The 20831-nt window shown below is 38.5% G+C and overlaps 3 protein-coding genes across 4 annotated transcripts; 1 reads left to right on the plus strand and 2 right to left on the minus strand.

Moving 5' to 3' along the window:
- Positions 1-886: 886 nt before the first annotated feature.
- c9h2orf68 (chromosome 9 C2orf68 homolog) lies at positions 887-3357 on the minus strand. Its single transcript, XM_085786742.1, has 4 exons — positions 2925-3357; positions 2074-2189; positions 1839-1984; positions 887-1734 (listed from the first exon to the last, which is right to left on the minus strand). The coding sequence occupies exons 1-4, from the start codon at positions 3032-3034 to the stop codon at positions 1612-1614; spliced, it is 495 nt and encodes a 164-aa protein (XP_085642868.1). The 5' UTR covers positions 3035-3357; the 3' UTR covers positions 887-1611.
- A 20-nt stretch (positions 3358-3377) lies between these two features.
- On the plus strand, positions 3378-7852 carry usp39 (ubiquitin specific peptidase 39). Its single transcript, XM_085786739.1, has 13 exons — positions 3378-3575; positions 3871-3949; positions 4065-4159; positions 4248-4384; positions 4899-5051; positions 5145-5370; positions 5501-5575; positions 5735-5802; positions 6100-6288; positions 6500-6642; positions 6796-6931; positions 7038-7124; positions 7563-7852. Exons 1-13 carry the CDS (start codon positions 3515-3517, stop codon positions 7611-7613), a joined length of 1500 nt encoding a protein of 499 aa, XP_085642865.1. The 5' UTR covers positions 3378-3514; the 3' UTR covers positions 7614-7852.
- A 141-nt stretch (positions 7853-7993) lies between these two features.
- Positions 7994-11560, minus strand: sftpbb (surfactant protein Bb). Of its 2 annotated transcripts, none has more exons than XM_085786741.1 (11): positions 11416-11560; positions 11150-11202; positions 10713-10787; positions 10274-10396; positions 10038-10172; positions 9858-9938; positions 9585-9768; positions 9363-9502; positions 8979-9059; positions 8497-8607; positions 7994-8366 (listed from the first exon to the last, which is right to left on the minus strand). In XM_085786741.1, exons 1-11 carry the CDS (start codon positions 11465-11467, stop codon positions 8322-8324), a joined length of 1080 nt encoding a protein of 359 aa, XP_085642867.1. In that variant the 5' UTR covers positions 11468-11560; the 3' UTR covers positions 7994-8321. The 2 variants fall into 2 exon arrangements, with proteins under 2 accessions (XP_085642867.1, XP_085642866.1); XM_085786740.1 differs by having other exon boundaries at positions 9363-9505.
- Positions 11561-20831: the final 9271 nt, after the last annotated feature.

The following is a 20831-nucleotide window of genomic DNA, read 5'->3' on the forward strand; positions in this document are numbered from 1 at the left end:
AAGGCTTTGCATAACACTGGAGGCTCGGCCTGCCATGTGGTCTGAGGATGAACTTTGCATATTTTAATGCACTTAGGAAAACAATGAATTAATGTCCAACTATCAAAAGATCAACAGTGTGTGTGTCCAAATGTCAAGCAAGATGACTTTGCTTTTTTTCTGCAATGGAAATGAGTGGCAAACCTTTTTATCTTATACAAACTTGTAATTGTTCTAACAAAGGAAACAATGGCTGCAACCAAATCAGGCAACAAGCAGCAGAGAAATACTATGTTGCACTGGCTTTTTGAGGTTACAAATTAAATGTTGCTCAAACAAAGTGTGTAACACCCAATTAAATCCACTGGCGACCTTATGAATGACTAAATAGCTGACTGTAAAGAGTTAATTGGAGGTGAGGGGACAAAGAAATGAGCACTGACTTGCAACAATGATGCAAAGTAGGACATGGACCTGTGGTGTAATGGTTCATGTTAAGCACCCTAAGGACCACCAGCAAGTCCAGTCAACCAGTGCCTCTCTGGTGATCCAAGTAAACCATTCACATTCAAATTAGTTAGTTTTTTTTAGAATGAAAGCAAACATCGTCTTTTATATAAAATGACAACGTACAGTCTAGCTTCTACAGATAACGTGTATTATAATTGTGCACCCAGATGATAAAATCTAAGCTGACAGTTTGCAGGAGCCGCAGCTGAGCCTCATGTTAGAAAAAAACAAAAACAGAAACAAGAATGCAGAATTGAAAAACTGTCTCATACTGCCACCTGCTGAAAACGCACTGAAAAACCATCTGCTATTTTCCCTGACAGGTTTTGTATACAAGTTCAAAACCCCAGTAACTTTAATGGCTGCATAGTTCCATAAATGCACAACCAGACACGTGGACAGTAATAAAGTTTTTTTTTTATGTCATTGTATATGTACATGTATATATGAGTTGTGTCCTCAGAAAATATTACAGTATCAAAAATAAATGTCTTCCAATAAACCAAAATAAATTACAATACTAGAAAAAAAATAAAACACAGTTGCTACTATACAGAGATATCGTGGTTCCAATAAACTCTTCAACTCAGTCAGAAACAAAACTAAATTCTCACATTTCTAAACAGAAGATGGTTGACACACTGACAGATGTTCTGTTCAAGACAAAATTGTTGAAATCTTGTTTATGACAACTAGAATTTTGTAAACATGAGAAACATTGGGGTTCAGTACCTGTGACTTTCTAATTTTAAAAGTTAGAAAGCTACAACATAACAATAAAGGTCCAGTCAACTCAAAGGTGTTGCATTTTTGTAATGTGACAGAACATGAGGTAACAGTCCAAGGTGATTAAAATGTCGTAAACATGAACATGAACATGACAGTCCACTCCCAGCTTGCTGTCTCTGGTAAGTACTGTTCCCCCTCCTTTAAAAACAGAAGCCTCGACTTGATCTCTGCCGACAGTCACTGTACAGGACCCAGTTCCTCATATTGCCTCCAACACCATCAACAGTGACGATCCTTTGGAGGGGCGCAGAACTGCAAATGAAATATTATTCCACAAGCCTTTTGCCTGTAGGCCCTTTGACATTACATTCGATATATTGAATTTGATATGACTCAGCGTTTGTCTCGTCTTTTGTCCATTTCCTTTCGAATCCGAGCCTCCAGAGCTGCTCTCATGGCTGAATCCAAGATGTTCTTTTCTGCAACACGTTGCACTATCTTCTCAGGCTTATCACCCTTTAGAGACAGAAGAAACACAATGAAGTGAAGACCAAACAAAACTTAAATCGACCAAAGGACACAAAAAGCCAGAAAGATCAGACAGACAGGTGTCTATTAACCTTGTGTACAAGGAAGGATGTAATGGTACCAGAGTCCGCCTGGTAGTCAAGCCAGAAAAGTTCAGTCCCATGGTTCTCAGTCTCTGTGCTTGACCCACTCTCATTCCACTCCTCAGCCTCAGCACCAGCGCCCGACTCTGATCCACCTGGAAAAGAAGCACATGCACGTTCTCTTTAGCCTGTTCAGTGAATGTACTGTCATACAAGAGGAAACAAAAGGACACATCAACCTTACATCTTTGTCGTGGGTGGTACACTTGGATGTCAGGTCGACGGGGTCGTCTGGGGGTTGTGGTGTGCCTCCGCCGCTGAAGCTCTTTGGCTTGTTTCACTTCTTTATCGTAGTCATCTCTGGAAGAGGCAGGAAATCGACAGGTTGTTATTGCTTTGAACCTAGTGCCTTTACTTTATACAACAATAAACAAGTAAAAATTCTGTCTCCCCTGAATCTAATGTCTGTGCTTCCATTAATAATTTCAGCTGTCTTCTACTCCCAAATCTGTTGCACTTGCTCAATCAACTTTCAGAAAATGTTTTGTAGATAATATAATATCGGTCTATACTGAGATGCATTTGGATAATTACATTTATAAGTTAAATATATCGACTTCATATCCCATAATGCATTCTCAGAAAATATGACACAGGCCCGCAGAAGTTAAAAAAGGGGGAATGATCATATACCTTAAAGGTCCCTTTTAAAAACCATTTCATGCTTACTTCGCCACTTCTCTGATAACAGCATCTGTTAGTAACATGGTCTACACAGTCATTAAGCATATGTTGAAACAAATCAGTAAGTTACGTTATGTTTTTAAATAAGCAGCTACATGATATTTGGCACCCAGTGTCCTAAAAAACCAAGGATATGTTTAGCCTGTACAACCGTATGGCCTGTGCGTGTATTTTCACATTGTACGTAACAGAGGCGTTTGTCTTGCATGTAAAAAAAATGTCTTCACTTTCAGATCAATTTCTACTAAAAAAGAAACGAAAAGTGTAACTCTGGCTCTTTATATCGTAGCTGCTGTGAACAGACCAGTGTACTATCTGTTAGCATTGGCTAACGGTAGTGAAGGAAATCACCTAGCAATCTGGTTCCTCCGGATATGGTGCAGGAAGCCGTGGCTCATATCCAAACGCCCCCCACGTTTATACTTCAGGTCATGCTCTTCGTCGTCTCTCATTATATCCATTTTCACAGAGAGCTCCTGTGCTATGACAATATTTAACAGCTAATACAGCATATGTTTGCAACAAGTCTCAATCAGAGCACTGACAAAAAGCTAGCTAGCTAACTAATAATAATTTGTCGTCCAACGTCACGTTTCCCGGAGTTTAAAAATTGATACTGTCTGCAATAAATAAACATTGCTTTAAAATGAAATTCAACACACCATATCAATTTATAATTTCTCTGAAAGTGACAAATAACTCAATAAAATAAACATGTTATACGGACAGAAATGAAGAGTAATTGAATCGGGCGCGGAGCAGCCTGAGGCGCCATGTACTCCGGGATAGTTTTTCGTCCATTCGCTGAGTGGGACGTACAAACACCGCGAGTTTCGACCTATGGTTTCGACGCGCACGGTGCGAGAGTCATTCATCTGATCCACATAAAGTTGTGCTTTCTCTGTAGTTTTTAACACTAGGGTCGCAAACTAACTGCTGTGATGGTTTCTCTGAAACGGGAAAGAGAGGCTGAGGTTGACGACGATGACAGCGACGACGGAGGTAAGTTTGTTTACTGTTAACGTCTGTCCTACGTTAGGTTCCCCAGTAGCTCTGTTGTTAACGGCTAGCTAAAGGTGCGTTCGGTTTACGTCACGGGTTGGCTCGTTAGCTCCCCCAGTGTGGTTCAGAGCCGCTGGATTGAAGCACCGCCCTTCCAAGACACAGAGTGGATTAAAAACCATCGTCTCCTTAGCTAAACTTTAGCTCGCTACCATGTTTAGCTAGCTTTCACTCCAGCGATGGAGTACAAAATTGACTGATCTCACTCAGTGTGTTTCTGTTTTTTTTTTTGCAGTGGCAGTCAAAATAGGACGAGGACGTGTAGTAGAAGACCGCAGAAGTCGACACTGCCCTTACCTGGACACCATAAACAGGCAAGTTAAAGCTAAATGTGCACGGCTAATGTTGCCGCTAAATGCTAATTAGCCCTGTGCCTCTGTACAGCCTTGCCTGCAGCTAATTCCTGATTTTTGTCTGTAAATCCACCAGGAGTGTGCTGGACTTTGACTTTGAGAAGCTCTGCTCCATCTCCCTCTCCCATATCAATGTCTACGCCTGCCTTATATGTGGGAAATACTTTCAAGGTTGGTGAATTATCTGATATTACTACAAAAACACAATCCTTTAACTTACTGTGCTGGTACTCATTCACTTGTGTGTGCTTCCTTGCAGGCAGAGGTCTTAAATCCCATGCTTACACCCACAGTGTGCAGTTCACCCATCATGTGTTCCTCAATCTGCACACTCTGAAGTTTTACTGTCTGCCAGACAACTATGAGATCATTGACTCATCACTAGAAGACATCACTGTAAGTGAAGCTGTAGCGTGCAGTAAAAAAAGACTCCTCAGTGTTCTGTTTAATTAAAAGAAAATCTTAACTCTCTCTGGGGGTTTGAATTATTGCAGCATTAGGATACAGGATTTTGATCAACACATATTTATTTTTAATAAGAATGGGATAACAGTGATTAAAGCATGTTTTAAAGCACCAGTATTGATATTGTGACAGGTGGCACTCTAGATATTGTACTGTTAAACCTAGGTTTGATACTTTTTTCAGTCATCAGCCCCCTCTGCTCTTCAAGCATGCTTTTACTTGTAACTGTTGTCGTACCTATTTGTGTTGTCTTTTGCTTGTCCCCCCTGTCTGTTACTACCCTTTTCTTGTTTCTATGCATCTTTTGGTCCTTGAAAAGTGCTTAATTATTATTATAATTATTGTTATTATTGTTGTTATTATTATTATTATTATTATTATTATTATTATTATTTCCTGACTCTAGTTTTGTGTTGTTCATTTCTTGTCATCTCTTTTTCTACAGTATGTGCTGAAGCCAACTTTCACCAAGCAGCACATTGCAGGGCTCGACAAGCAGGGCAAACTGTACCGTGCCTATGATGGTACGACATACCTGCCAGGCATTGTAGGTCTCAACAATATCAAAGCCAATGACTATGCCAACGTGGTGTTGCAGGTATAAATAACTGTCACTGTTAACTTTATTTCTACTTAATGATAAGTTTTTTGAAATAATTCCAGATGTTTAATATTTTCCTCTTCTTCCCAGGCTTTTTCCAATGTCCCACCTTTGCGAAACTACTTTCTGGAGGAGGAAAACTACAGAGGAATCCGCAGGCCACCAGGGGACATCATGTTCCTTTTGGTGCAGAGATTTGGTGAGCTGATGCGCAAACTTTGGAATCCGAGAAACTTCAAGGCCCACGTGTCTCCTCATGAGATGCTGCAGGCTGTGGTGCTGTGCAGCAAGAAGAACTTTCAAATTACCAAGCAAGGTAAGATATGTGATGCAACACGTACGGCAGGACAGAAGGGAAGAGGATTAACATAGAGTAGGATTTCAACTCATGCTGCTTTATGGAGAATATTGCAGGTCCTCCTGATTGACTGTTTCTACTTCTGCAGGAGATGCTGTGGACTTCATGACATGGTTCTTAAATGCACTGCACGGTGCTCTTGGAGGCACAAAGAAAAAGCCATGTGAGTCGTACGAGAAATGGAAGTTTTAACATCAGTTGTTCATTATGACCACAAACATTGTGTATTTGGGGAACTAGAAGTAACTGGAATAGACATTTTTATTCAAAGAGTCTGCATCAATGAGACCTGACCTCTGTCTTCATGTCTCTTCTATCACAGCAATCATCACTAAAGCATTTCAAGGCTCCATGCGGATCTTTTCCAAGAAACTTCCACACCCAGATTTGGTTAGTTTTCTGCTTGTATTTGAACTCCTTCATTTGACACTAATGGGCCACTTGAATCATGTGTATTATAATGAAGTCAGATCATTAATTTATTTGAATAACATTAAAAATTGAAAACAACTATATCTCTGAATTTATTATCTTGACAATATAGGAAGCCTGATCAAAACCGAAGCTCGGAGAGAATATTCTTCATTTTTCACATACCTTTTAAGTGCACCTCTCCAAACATAGTTGATTGTGTATTCTGTATGATTCAAATACCACATGGTGTTTATTATATTTTTAATTTTACAGCTACCAGAGGAGAAAGAAGCATTGCTCGTGACAGAGGAGTACCAGGAGCAGATGTCTGAGTCCACCTTCTTGTTTCTGACACTTGACCTCCCAACAGCTCCACTGTACAAGGACGAGAAGGAGCAGCTCATTATCCCGCAGGTCCCTCTCTTCAACATCCTGGGCAAGTTCAACGGCAACACAGAGAAGGTGCAGAGTCCCTCACAGCTTATCGTCTTTGATCAAAAAAGCACAATTCAAATTTTACACTGTTGCAAAATGCAGCTGTCTTCACTAAAAATATATTCTGGGTTGTAATTTTTTGACTTGCATTTGGAGTAGTAAATCTCTGCAACAGTCACATACCAGATTGACACAAGTATTAATGATGTGAACACTTTTCTGTCTCATTCACGTTAAGGAATACAAAACATACAAAGAGAATTTCCTCAAGAGGTTCCAGTTGACCAAACTGCCTCCGTACCTCATCTTTTGCATCAAAAGATTCACCAAGAACAACTTCTTTGTGGAAAAGAACCCAACCATTGTCAACTTCCCCATTACGTAAGTGTTGTACATAATACTCTTAAGCCAAAGTACTTAGGCTTTAATTCAAACACCTGATGAGACCACAAAGTACATTTTGAAAATAAGCATGGTTACCACTAATTCTCTTGTTAATGAATGCACTTTGTTTTGTGCTATGTGCGTTAATAGGAACGTGGACCTTCGTGAGTATTTGACAGAAGAAGCTCAAGTTACAGAGAAGAACACAACTTATGACCTCGTCGCGAACGTTGTGCATGATGGGAAACCCACTGAGGGAGCATACAGAATACATGTTCTGCATCATGTAAGCTGGAAGCAGATATTTCTGACATTGACCTGATTTCTTAACACATGAATTTAGACTCATGGCTTCAGTGATCATCTGTTATATCTGTTTGTGTTTTAATCAGGGAACTGGGAAGTGGTATGAGATGCAGGACCTGCAGGTGACTGACATTCTCCCCCAGATGATCACGCTATCGGAGGCCTACATCCAGGTAAGTCTTTGTTCATGTGTAAAAAATGTAAAGGTTGCAGCAGCTCAGCTCAATTCTTCATACATGAAACATGAAATGACTAAAAAATAAAAAAAAATAATGACGTTCTCAGCACACTCTCTTTTTCAATTCTTAGAGGCAAACCTTCACTACAACAGACAGTTGTAGCTTCTGATTATGGCACATACAATTTAAAGTGTAGGGGCGATCGGGGCATCTTGTCACACTGTTTGCTTTTACTTCAATTTCTAAGTCTCAGAACATCACAGTCAATTAACCTATTGTGCTCAAATGGACGATCTTTAAATTTTGACACTTCACTGTGATAGAGATTTTCAATTTGTTATGTGTATAATGGTCATTTGTGACAAGTTACCCCATGGTGGGGCAAGGTGTGTGTGATTATAATTGTGAGTAATTGTGCCTTGTCTCTCCTAGATCTGGAAGAGACAAGGAAGTGATGACACAAACAACCACACGGCGGTGTAAGCGAGGCAGGATCCTCTTCAGGTTGAATGGCCAGCAACCATTAAAAAAATGAAGTGGGTATTTATGTGTTTGAAAATAATGACAAAATGCAGAGTGAGTGGCAAGAGAGCATCAGGACCTTTTCTTTATATCCACCAAAAACAGCAACAAAAAAAATGTAAATGTCTCAATGTTTCTTTTTCACTCTTTTATCTTTTTACAATGTGGAAGTTTCTAAATAAATAATCACATGGACACACGTTTCTGTCTGAATGTTGAATTTTAATGACAAACCTTTGGTTCAATTTGATTTAAGGAGTTTGTGACAATAATATAAGACAGGATAAGCACCTTTGCAGTTGAATGGAGTAGTCAGTTGTCCAAATGTTTTTTTTTCTCACTTTTTACATTCCTACTTTCCTACTTTTTTACATTCATAACAACATACAGTGTATTGTACAGAATAACACGTAACAACACTTTTAACTGCTGCAAAAACGGATGCTTTAGACTGAATCCCAGCCCCAGTCTTGTGACACATCAATCCATGACTTCATGCAAACTAGGATATTTCCTGATTGATATTTATAGCTGATTGAATTGGCCTATGGAATGAATAATATCCTCAAAGACTAAAAACTTTTCAGTGCATTACATTTATAAAACATTCAACTGTAGATATTATTTGTAGAAAGAAAGTGGTTCTTTGTGTTCGAGTTGCAGTTTGGTTCACTCACTCTTGTTCCACATGAATTTCTCACAGAAGGCCTTGTTCTGCACAGAGAAGAATACACAGAAACAGGGTGTGAAAAATGTGTGTACACTGTGTGATATGCTGCAATTTTTAGATCACGGTTGCACTTTTATCAGCTTCAATTCCAACAATGAACTGCCTTTAACTTACACCACACTTCTCAGCAGTTTCTCTGTCTTTGCACCAGTAGCTTGGTCCCCATGTACAGCGATTCTTTCCCAGCGGCTCCAACTTCTTCGAGGCAGCGCACAGATCCGCTCTCTGCAGACAGATGGGAGTAAAGCTCCTCAGAATATGAACCAGAGCAATGAATGGTATGTGCACATGACGGTTTAACTGGCTACGTCGTGCTCATGATTTAAGTTGTAAACTATATAAGTGAATCAACTACTGATTGTACGTTTTTAGCCACCATAGGATGTTTTCTGCTGCAACAGATGGTACCCTGTCAGTCTTTTTGCTTATTTCACCCGTGGTGAAGGTGTCTTGTTTATTATGAGGAAGTGAGTAAATTATCGTAGTCACACCCTGTTGATCTAAAATGCTGTATAAAGACTTGAACATAAGAGTTTTCTTTTCATCCTGCCCTTCAGATAAATCATTGTACTTTTTTTTTATACATCAGTTCATACCTCACAAGCATGTCGAGCATCCATCTGGTTTCCCAACACCCTCTGCAGCTTGGAGCCATAGATTCTAGTGAACGCCTCACACTGAAAAGAACAGGAGTTACTTAATAGTGACTCATACAATGTTGAAAGATTTTTCTTTCCTAATCTAAACATTAAAACATGCTTAAATCTCAGACTTGACTTTAAGGTGAGTTTTGGTTTATTTTAGAAATAAACAATTAAAGAATACCAACAGGACAGCTACAATGTAAAATCAGTTGAGTAAGTGCACGAGACAAATTATACTGAATGGATTAAACTTTAAATATGTTAAAGGTATAATGATTTGTGGATGACTGTTAGTTGGAGGAGGTATTCGCTGTTGGTAGGAAATGAGTGTCACACCTTAGGGATGGCGTTGGGGTGATGTGCACACACAGACTGAAGGAAAGAGGAAGTCTGACGTTCAGTGGAGTTGAGGCCGAGGTACAGTTGGCTCAGCACAGCTAGTGTGCGGCATGATTCACAGTCCGAAGGGAAGAGAACTTCTGAGAAATCAACAGAGCGTTAACTTAGTCTTTGTCTTACCTTGAGAGACATTTTATTCATGGTGAACATGCGACTGACCTGGAACATGTTTCTCCTCAAACAAACAGAGGTGCAATAAAGTACATATTGTGTGAGGTGCAGCAGAGGATAGGAGGAACTCGACTATCTGTACGCCGTATTTGGAGACAAAATCATTACACTTTTCCGTATAGCTTTTAGGTACAAGATCGCAGACTTCTCCCATGAGCTTCATTAAAGCATCCTGCGGGGCAAGACAGAAGAAGATATTCAGATTTACATTATGTGATGTGTAATGTACCACAAGAAATGTACGGACACAAAAAATTTCACCTCAGTCATATTTTTGGGTAACATGGTCTCCAGTTTCTTGATGACGAACAAACACAGGGTGCAAACAGGATTGAACTGCTCCTAGAAAGTAGAACACCTGATTATAAATGGCCAATGTAATATAAATAAATAAGTTTCACTTCAAGTTTCATTTCATATACAACTTCTGCTTTCTCATACTGATGGCCTAATTGCGGTGCCAAGAGCAGGGCTGGTTAGGTCGTCATTGTTTGTAGCACCGTGGGAAGGCTTCAGCAGCTTTTCCTCCTTGCGGGCAGCACAGAGTCCAAAAGCCATACAGGTCTCAACTGGCTTCTACAAAACACAAATGGTCTGATCAAGTTATTGATAATAACCATGGTGTTTATCATTTTTCCATGTGTCATAGGAGGAAGTGTGAATAGAGATTAACTCACCAGGTGCCCAGGTGTTTGCTGCAGAACTTTGGGCAAATACGACTTTGCCTGTGAATCACATACTGAGGCCTGTTCTCCTGGGAGGTGCAGGCACAGGGCGTGCAGGGCTTCATATACAGCCGCCTGCAAAGACACACAGGTCAGTGGATTGTCTGCGTTTGTGCTTTCCTACACAAAGAGAAACACTCTTAACTCACAACTGCAATGCAGTCACATGCAAAATCGTATGACATAGGCCTACCTAAACTTTTGTCAAGAAATGTAACAAAGTGACGTGTAAATACTAGTATTTCTATTATTTGTCTCCTATTATAAACAACTATTTTATCTTTTAAGACATTATGAATCACTTCTGCAAGTGAGAGTAAAGTGAAGTGAGAGTAAAGTGAAGTGTGAGTAAAGTGAAACTGCGCAATGAACAAATCACAAAGACCATTACCTTCGAATCTCTGCTGGAAATCATGTTGGCGGACAGCTGGATGATCTGGCTGCATTCTGAACAGACGTCCAGTGTCTAAGGAGAAGCCACAGTCAGATAATTATTTGTGGCCTGAGTGCAGTCATGTCAACGCAACTTATTTTAAACACAAGGCAGGGGTTTCCTTCACTCTGTGGACTTTTTTTTTTTTTTAACATTAAGTCTAAGAAAATACCCAATGACAGTAGTGGAAAAAACATGATCTCTAATCAAATAATAAATGCACTGATTTTTTTTGGGTACCATTTTAAACAAGCAGCCTGATACAGAGACAGAATGAGAATGAGACTGCAGCGTCTCGTATTAGATTCAGGTACAGCAGATCCATGAGTGTGCACTGGATGTAGTTTCATATATTGATTTGACTGGAAAAAACAGTGAAAAATAAACAGGATTACCAGAGATTTCTGTTTGATCAATGACAAAGGGTCTATGATCAACCTGGAGTCTCCTTTTCACCGACAAACAAGAGAGACAAGAAACACACAGTCAACAACTTAAAATGTACAAAATTCGAATATATAAAAATACATATCTGCATCCTTAGAAATTAATTATACTGCATCCACATCACAACAGCAGCCCGATCCCTGACTGAATTAATGGCGACCGGTCAGGTGACAGTAGCTAACGCAGAAAATACAATCTCTAAAATACATCTTACCGGGACACAGAGACGCTGCAAGGATCACCAGCACAAACCCAGATGCTGTCATGGTGAGAGGGAGCACGAGATAACGGGAAGCTCAAATGATCTCGGTTACATACAGACCAAACATCAGTGCGTCTGTTTGGGTCGCACCGGAAATAGGGTTGATCATCCAATCAGAGAGAAGCCAGCGTGACGCGCAGTCGCTGTGTCGAGCAGAAATTTTAATAATTTATACACGACACCCGCACACACACACCGATACAGACCATAGACTGTAAAAAATAGATACAGACGCACAACTTAGAGAAGCTTCCTTAAGAGCCCACTGGATGGCAGCAGAGCAGTGGAAATAAACAAAGCTAGGCTACTGTTAAAAACAAACCAACAAACAAAACAAAATAAGGAATAAAAATGATTTTAAAATTATAAACACAGTAGTAAACTGAATAAAACAAATAAGAGAATGACATATAGTATTAGTATAAAACATGTAATATCATATTACATGGATTTATACAATGTTGGTTTCAAATAGGTTTGTCTCCTACCAAAACGCTTTCAGTAAAGAGAGTAAATACAATTGAAAAATAAGTAGGTGAATGGTGTTATGATGTATGATGTCAGCTTTGCCTCTGGCAGCAGGTGGAGAGCAGGTTTCCCCTCAGTTTTGTGAAGTTTTTCCCCAGTATTTGTTTGAATTTCTAGAAACCACCATGACAGTGGTGCAAGGTGTAATTTGTAGACACTACAGGCCCAAATACAAGGAAAGAGGCATTAAATGCATTCCATCTGATTAGATTAACCCTTGTGTCTATGAATCTTAATAATTTACTAAGTTTTGATAATATCTGTAAATTGTCCAACATCTGTCTAGTTCATAAAATAATTAATAATACAGCTCCTCCTCCACTGAAAAAATGTGTCCTTCCTTGCTCAGAAAACAAAACAAGAGCTTTAAGATCTGCGACGTGTGGAGACTGTAAAATTCAATTTCGAAAATCCACCTTTGGCCAATCAGCTTTTTCTGTTAAGGCCATTGGTGAATGGAACAGTCTCCCTAACGACCTGAAGACCAACAAAAACTATAGCAGTTTCTATCTTGCCACAAAGAAATGGCTCCTTTGCCATTAAAGTTGCCAACACTAGATGGTGCTGGCTCTCTGCCCGACTCATCGGGCTGTTTCTCTTCTTCGTTAGCACTTTTTGTCTCTGTTTTCATCTGATATCCATAGATATACCTGTCACATTACCATAGTTGGTAACTTTTTATTTTTTGTAACTGAGAACTACCATCGTTGGTGTTACATCTGCCACTGTTGCCACTTTCATGTTTTACTTATTATTACTTTATTTATTACTATCAATACTGTGAATAATTATGCTGCTATGAGCACTTTGCACTTTGTCCACTAAACAGTTACTGTACTGATATGTCCACCACACATATAGTGTATGACAATCAACATCTTGCTGCTATAAGCACTTTGCACTTTGCCTACTATTTCTTTTTTGGTGTTCTGTGTTCCTCTATTCTGAATGAGGAGATGTACGTCTGTGTTTTCAATGTTGTCCCCCTGTTGTCCATGTGGCTACTTGTGCGGCGGTGTGTGTGTTGCCTCTGTGCCGTCCAAGAGTTCACCTGTGTCGTTCTATGTCTTGGGTTTCTCCTGTATTTTACTGTGATCTGTATTTTTCTGCAAACTGTATTTTATTGTGATTGTATTGTGAGTTTTATGTTGGGACTACAGATGGAAATAAGCCCTAGTGGCTAAATCTGGTACAACCATCTCTTCTCTGTTCTTGATGAATGGTATTGTACACTGTCCCGTAATAATAAACTAAACTAAACTAAACTAAACTAAACTTCGTTTTTATATATAGCCACCTAGAAGGAGCAGGGTTGGGATTGAATGTTGCAGAAAAGCAGCTGGGGATTGACAACACTGTGGGCCTTAAATTCCCTTTGTCAGTGAAGTTCAAAAGTGATTGACAGTCACTTACGTAATTAGTGAGTATGTACAGCTTTTTTCCATCCTTGTTGGACACATAGGTTTAAATGCAAATAATACAATAAAGTAAATCTAATCCATTCTACAGTTCTAGGATGATTGTGCTGTTACAGAAGGTGACACAAGAGATTCCTATAAAAAACAGAAAATGTAATGCAACTCAGCAATTATAGGTGTGCGGAAGCGACAATGATTATATAATAGTTTCCGAGCCAAGTGTATATTTCACTGCATTGTATTTATGGTGTCAATCTTTTTCCAAAACATAGACTGACTTCATTCTGACCTCATCACACCTTGATTCTGGCACATCTTGTCCTACCTGTTATGTCTCTTCTCAACCAACAGTGCATTCAGAAAGGTTTCAGACCCATTCAGTTATTTACCATTTTTATGTTGTAAAATAAAATAAAATAAACCTTCAACAAACCTTTTTTTTTTCCTTTTCCCTTTAGATTAAAAAACAAAATAATCCATCACTTTTTTTTGGATTGCCAATTGAAAATAGAAAGAACAAATGACACGGATTCTGGACCACTAACTTGCCTGTGTTTTTCCAATTACATCTAATTAGAATATAAAAAAAATAAATAATTATATCTGTCTGTGTCCTGTATTATTGGATCGATTGCACCATCTACTGGATGGAAGTGGAACACAGAACAACTAGCCTGTGAGGCCTTCATGTACGCGGACTGGTGCGCAATACACATAAACTTCGTGTAGTGTCAGAAAATGTAAGCGCTTGTGTGTGTGTGAACGCTTAACAACATTTGTCAAATAGTGACAGACAGACGTGCGCATGCTGTAAGCAGCTTCTCGTTACGTGTGAAATACAATCACGTAACAATGCACGCACTTACAACAAAATTAAGTTAATCATGCATGCACACACACGTTGCTTCGTGTCTCTGTTTATTTTGATATAGATGGAACCCCATACACACACACACACACACACACACACACACACACACACACACACACACACACATCTCTATCATGTGCATAATGTAAACCTACATACCAAAACGCTTTCAGCAAAGAGAGTAAATACAATTGAAAAACACAAAAAGTAGGTGAATGGTGTTATGATGTATGATGTCAGCTTTGCCTCTGGCAGCAGGTGGAGAGCAGGTTTCCCCTCAGTTTTATGAAGTTTTGCCCCAGTATTTGTTTGAATTTCTAGAAACCACCATGACAGTGGTGCAACTTGGTGTAATTTGTAGACACTACAAGCCCAAATATGAATCTTCGTTTTTATATACAGCCACCTAGGAGGAGAAGGGTTGGGATTGCGCCTTGAGTGTTGCATGAAAAGCAGCTGGGGATTGACAACACTGTGGGCCTTAAATTCCCTTTGTCAGTGAAGTTCAAAAGTGATTGACAGTCACTTAATTAGTGACTATGTACAGCTTTTTTCCATCCTTGTTGGACACATATGTTTAAATGCAAATAATACAATAAAGTAAATCTAATCCATTCTACAGTTCTAGGATGATTGTGCTGTTACAGAAGGTGACACAAGAGAGGCCTATAAAAAACAGAAAATGTAATCCAACTGAGCAATTATAGGTGAACGGAAGCGACAATGATTATATAATAGTTTCCGAGCCAAGTGTATATTTCACTGCATTGTATTTATGGTGTCAATCTTTTTCCAAAACATAGACTGACTTCATTTTGACTTCATCACACCTTGATTCTGGCACATCTTGTCCTACCTGTTATGTCTCTTCTCAACCAACAGTGCATTCAGAAAGGTGTCAGACCCATTCAGTTATTTACCATTTTTATGTTGTAAAATAAAATAAAATAAACCTTCAACAAACCTTTTTTTTTTCCTTTCCCCCCCGTTAAATTAAAAAACAAAACAATCTGTCACTTTTTTTTGGATTGCCAATTGAAAATAGAAAGAACAAATGACACGGATTCTGGACCACTAACTTGCCTGTGTTTTTCCAATTACATCTAATTAGAATATTAAAAAAAATAATAATTATATCTGTCTGTGTCCTGTATTATTGGATCGATTGCACCATCTACTGGATGGAAGTGGAACACAGAACAACTAGCCTGTGAGGCCTTCATGTACGCGGACTGGTGCGCAATACACATAAACTTCGTGTAGTGTCAGAAAATGCAAGCGTTTGTGTGTGTGTGAACGCTTAACAACATTTGTCAAACAGTGACAGACAGACGTGCGCATGCTGTAAGCAGCTTCTTGTTACGTGTGAAATACAATCACTTAACTATGCACGCACTTACAACAAAATTAAGTTAATCATGCATGCACACACACGTTGCTTCGTGTCTCTGCTTATTTTGATATAGATGGAACCAAAACGCTTTCAGTAAAGAGAGTAAATACAATTGAAAAATACAAAAAGTAGGTGAATGGTGTTATGATGTATGATGTCAGCTTTGCCTCTGGCAGCAGGTGGAGAGCAGGTTTCCCCTCAGTTTTATGAAGTTATTTGCCCCAGTATTTGTTTGAATTTCTAGAAACCACCATGGCAGTGGTGCAAGGTGCAATTTGTAGACACTACAGGCCCAAATATGAGGAAAGAGACATTAATGGCATTCCATCTGCAGCGTACCTCAAACAAAACATGCCAAGAAGACAAATGATGCCAAGACACTGACCAGGTGTGACAGCGAGTCAACACACACACACACAAATTTGTTCCATTATTCCTGTGGGGACACTCATTGACATTATGTATTCTTTAGTCCCTTACCCTTGTGTCTTCACAACAATAGTGTTAAATCAACAAATGTCCTATAACAATAGAAAAACATGCAAACCCACACACCCGTACATCAAACCGGAGACACACAACAATTAAAGCCATCATAAACGCTACAGTAAGAGACTATAGGAACATAATAGACAGCTACGTACTACAGCAGATAATGCCAAAATAATCTCTAAATCTTAGTACAGATCAGTGTAAATGTTAATCCTTTCACACCTACAGAACCATGGTTTTATTTGTAATGTGTACGGAGGTGGACATCTGCCAAAAGCTCATGCTTCACTGCTCAAGTGACAAGTGACTCACATTTATTTTTTCTCCAGGAAACTGAGTGATGTTAAGTTGCTCGGAAACCTATCTAGATACTTTTTGAGCCTCCTCCTCTTGTTGACTGATGGGCTATGATGTCTGCATGCTTTCATTCTCAGTCTGGCAAAATGTCACTGTAAATCTGGGAGAGAAATCAAAACAGTGGTGACTAAAGTACTGTAGCTGAACTTGTACTTGTAATTTCCTGCTTTACTGGAGTGAAACCATTTTATTCTACTTTACACATAAATGAAACATTGCATACTTTGCAGATCTAAATCCAACACATGATGATCATCATATTATAGCTGGTATTTTTGAACATAAGCTCCCAAAGAGTAGGCTTTATTAAATAAATTAACAAACCATTAATATTATTAATTAATGCAGTTATAACCCAGAAAAAAAGAATTTTGTTTAGGGTACAGCTCTGTTAGTGTTTTTTTATTTTTTTATTTTTTTTAAGATAATCTGTTTATGATTAATTAACAATAATTTATATATATATTTTAATAATTTTATCATAAACAGCCACAAGCCCACAAGCCATTAAGCTTCTGAACAGCTGTGATGCACTTGCACTTGACCCATTCCTTCCTGTTATGTGTGATATCCAGCTGGTCTGGGCTGGAGGGAGGAAGGTGACTGTGATAATAATTGTTACTGTTGCTACTGCTCCTGTACTAGTGCTGCTCTCTCTCCCTATACTCTGCACCCAATGTGAAGAGGGTGCATACTGTATATTTACATGTGTCTGTGTGTCTATGTTTTGTTTTTGAAATACCTTGGGATTCCCTTACAGGAACAAATAAAGTTCTTCTTCTAAAGGTTGTATTACTTGTTACCTACAGTACTTTCTTAATTTAACTTCTGATGTCATACATTTAGTGAACCACCAAGTTGTCCCTCTGGTTTGTCTGGTGTGTCATTGTTCTCTCTTCATGCATAACAAGCTCACTCAACTCAAGCAGCCAGCTGTCTGACCAGAGACAATGAGACTTATTTCTAAGGGGTATTTCCCTGTGCAGACACCTGAGTGACACTCAAGATAATTAGAAGGAACTTCCCATCAGGGTTTATTTGTCTTTCCTGTTGCAAGCCAAGAGCTTTTTATTGTTTAATTTATTAAAAAATAAAAAGCAAAAGCTTACCCCCCCACCCCCCCTTTTTTCCCCACCAAGAATAACAAAAAGTGGGTAAAAAGTAACAAACTTAAGGTATGGATCCTCCTCATTGGAGATGTTTATGAGAATTATTATTTTATTTGGCAACTGAACACAGAGCTTTTGGAAATATCTGCAATTAAAGAGGAATTATGCAAGACTTTAACCTTAGCTAAGCTATATTTTTTTACCCTAATTAAACAACTCAGAGTAATTGTGATGGTTAAATAAATGACTTGTAACTTATTACAACAAGGAGAATGTTGTGGCGTGTATTGTTGTATCGACCGAAAACCAACCTCGCAAGATCAGAGCCTCCGAACTGTTGTCCCAGCTCTCATCTTGGTGGCACCGTGACACAAATGCGCTCCCAACCCAAAATCACGGTAAAGCGATCAGACTTGCATTGTTCCTCCTTAAAATGCTGTAGGCTACAGTCACAGAGTGCTCGGGACCGAATTATCTCAAAGCCCTGCTCTTTGCATTTCTGGGGTAATAGGTGTCAGTTATTATCACAGCAGAGGTGTCAATGGAACACCTCAAATCAATTCAATTCAAAACCTTTATTTATAACTCGGGACCCATTGAGGGAGACCCTCATTTTCAATGGGGCCGAGTGCACAATAACATAAATCACAATAGCAAGCAGAACAAGTTACAATTAATCGGTAAGCAAGAACAAATTGTTTCATAGGCTACTGTTGGGCAACAAGGTGCTTGAATCTGTTTAGGGAGGGTGGAAAAGCCAACTTCAAATGATAGCCTATGTCATGTTCTCTTTGTGACATTATGACATGTCTGACGGAGATGGCAGTTTAAATATACAGTCCTGTGAGTCACACATCATTCACCTTAGATTACTGTCTCTGCTGACAGCATCTTATGGTGTCATGATGGTACAATGTGAGAACAGGAACAATACAGTCAGGACAGCAAAACACATAATCCTCACTTACAGAATTTCAATTATAATCCCCCCTTTGAGTCTTCATGCTCCACCTTACCTCTACTTATGGCTAATTGTGACCCATTGTGATGACTGTAATTTGATATTTATTGTTAAATAACCTGAATAAGAGGAGCAATAGTCATCATAGCCTACAGAATAAAATATTGTTGGACTACCGGTATACATTCTTTGTATCTGATGGAATGAGACTACTGGGCAAGTTATGTGACTGAGAGTAACATAATGGTTTTAAGATGGTACATGTAGGTGTACAATGAAGTTCCACGCAACCTGCATTTCTAGCCTGCAAAAACCTCAACCAGTTGGTGTAGGGTTGTCAGAGGATAAACCACTCCTTCCACATTTCACCACCTACTGTGTTGATTGTCTGACAAAACATGTCCCATGACGCAATGTGCATTGGGCATAAGAGGAATAATGAATAAGCTGCAAGTGAAAGTGTCAATCTTTGGGACAGTAAATGTAATTTCTTGACCAAGATTGAACATCAGAGACTGCAGATTATAAAAAATAAGAGTTTTTTTATAATCTGCCAAGAGTTATGGCAGATATAGCAGATAAATGTTCAATCTAAAACTATATGTTATGAAACACTTAAGGGACCTATGGCATTTAGTATACCTTCTGTCTCACAAAAGTCAGTCAGGTTTAACTGAATGCATTTGTCAGTGGGACTTAATTGTGTATGCATCTCATAGTTGTGACCTGCTGAGATGGTGCAATTTAATGTATGATCATATAGAGTAGAGCCATCTTACACTGGAAACAATCAACAAAACCAAAAAAGGCAAAACAAGATATAACAACAACACAAGTTACACACAGATTCAGAAAATGATCTAGGGTAGTGTCCTTTACAGTACATTTTTCTGAGTGTTTTGCCAGTTGTGATTTTTATAGTTCTATTTACTTGTAAGTGAGCATAATTTTGTAATAATAATGCATATTTTTTCCTGGAGAATTTATTGCACTGCCATTAAAAATGATTGTTTGTAGAGAACTTCCCCATGATAAAGCAACTTCTTCAACAACACAGAAATTCAATGACATTAAAAAACAAAACAAAATAATAACATAAAGTAGAAGATAAGGACAGTTCAAATTCAGTAAGCCATATAAAACAGGGGAATAGTGTTTTTTTTTATTACTACTATTATCAATAAAACAAATAAAAAATGTTTTATTCTTGCATAACATTCATTTAATATATTCATTGTGGCTAGATTGGCTTGAGTTTCTTCACGAGAGATAAATGTTGAATTAAATACAGTAAAACATTAAAAAGTCACAAAGAAAAAGCACAAAACGTGGAAAAAAACACACATTAGCAATGCAATTCAATTTGTCAAATCAAAATATGGAGTAAACGGCCATTAATACCTTCAAAGATGATGTTTAATGGTTAAAAATAATCCAGACAGACTGATCACACAGCTTGGAGCAGCAGAATTAAAAGCTGCATCACTTAAGATTTTAACCCTGTCCTGCAGAACAGTCACAGGTTAACTGGAGAGAACTTTCCTCATACTTCTGAGATCACTATCAGCTGAAATTGATAGCAGATCACTTCTTTTGGGTGGACCAGAGGAGGGAGCACTGTCTACGTGCAACATGTCTCACTGTTTTTATCTTCTGTTTAAGAACTTGTTTTTCTACTTGACTGACTGGAACCTCAAGATCAAAAGTTTATGACCCAAAAAGTTGTTTGCACCTGAAAGATGAAAAAAATAAAATCAAAAATCAAAATCAAAATCAAAATCACACTTTGTACATGATACACTAAATATAAATAAAATCAAAAAAGACAAAATGGATATTCATGTATGAAGTTGATCTAAACATGTCCCATTTGTTGTATGATAGTTGCAGAGACCAAGGGACAGTGATCTAGGTCCAAGCAAGGCAGATTGTCAAAGAAAATAAATATACTGTAGAAGTTCTGTTTTATGTTTCATTAAAAAAAACAGGCCATTAAAAGATTGATTGAGAACACTGCACTTTTAATTGAACATTTTTAAGATCCAGTTTCAATTATTAAATAAAAGGTTAAAGCTTTAGCAATGTGCAGATGGATACTACTAAGATTATTGTCTAAATTGGGTTGAATCACCTTAACAAACATGAATAAAAGATTCAGATTCGGATGCATACTTAATTAGCCTGACAAGCCAGACTATATCAATAAAATGTATAGTCTGGCAACGACCGGTAGACCTCG

The sequence above is a fragment of the Trachurus japonicus genome, chromosome 9, assembly GCF_045865225.1.
Source record: "Trachurus japonicus isolate A0001 chromosome 9, Traja_1.0".
In the NCBI taxonomy this organism is placed as follows: Eukaryota; Metazoa; Chordata; class Actinopteri; order Carangiformes; family Carangidae; genus Trachurus; species Trachurus japonicus.

Coding starts and splice junctions, on each gene's coding strand:
- c9h2orf68 (XM_085786742.1), bottom strand. CDS start 3,034: ATGGATATAATGAGAGACGACGAAGAGCATGACCTGAAGTATAAACGT. Junction 1,985..2,073: donor GTACCACCCACGACAAAGAT/GTAAGGTTGATG, acceptor CTTCTTTTCCAG/GTGGATCAGAGTCGGGCGCT. Junction 1,735..1,838: donor CATCCTTCCTTGTACACAAG/GTTAATAGACAC, acceptor CTGTCTCTAAAG/GGTGATAAGCCTGAGAAGAT.
- usp39 (XM_085786739.1), top strand. CDS start 3,515: ATGGTTTCTCTGAAACGGGAAAGAGAGGCTGAGGTTGACGACGATGAC. Junction 5,576..5,734: donor AGGCACAAAGAAAAAGCCAT/GTGAGTCGTACG, acceptor CTTCTATCACAG/CAATCATCACTAAAGCATTT. Junction 6,932..7,037: donor GAATACATGTTCTGCATCAT/GTAAGCTGGAAG, acceptor TGTTTTAATCAG/GGAACTGGGAAGTGGTATGA.
- sftpbb (XM_085786740.1), bottom strand. CDS start 11,467: ATGACAGCATCTGGGTTTGTGCTGGTGATCCTTGCAGCGTCTCTGTGT. Junction 9,939..10,037: donor GCACCGCAATTAGGCCATCA/GTATGAGAAAGC, acceptor TCTACTTTCTAG/GAGCAGTTCAATCCTGTTTG. Junction 9,506..9,584: donor TGAGGAGAAACATGTTCCAG/GTCAGTCGCATG, acceptor TTGATTTCTCAG/AAGTTCTCTTCCCTTCGGAC.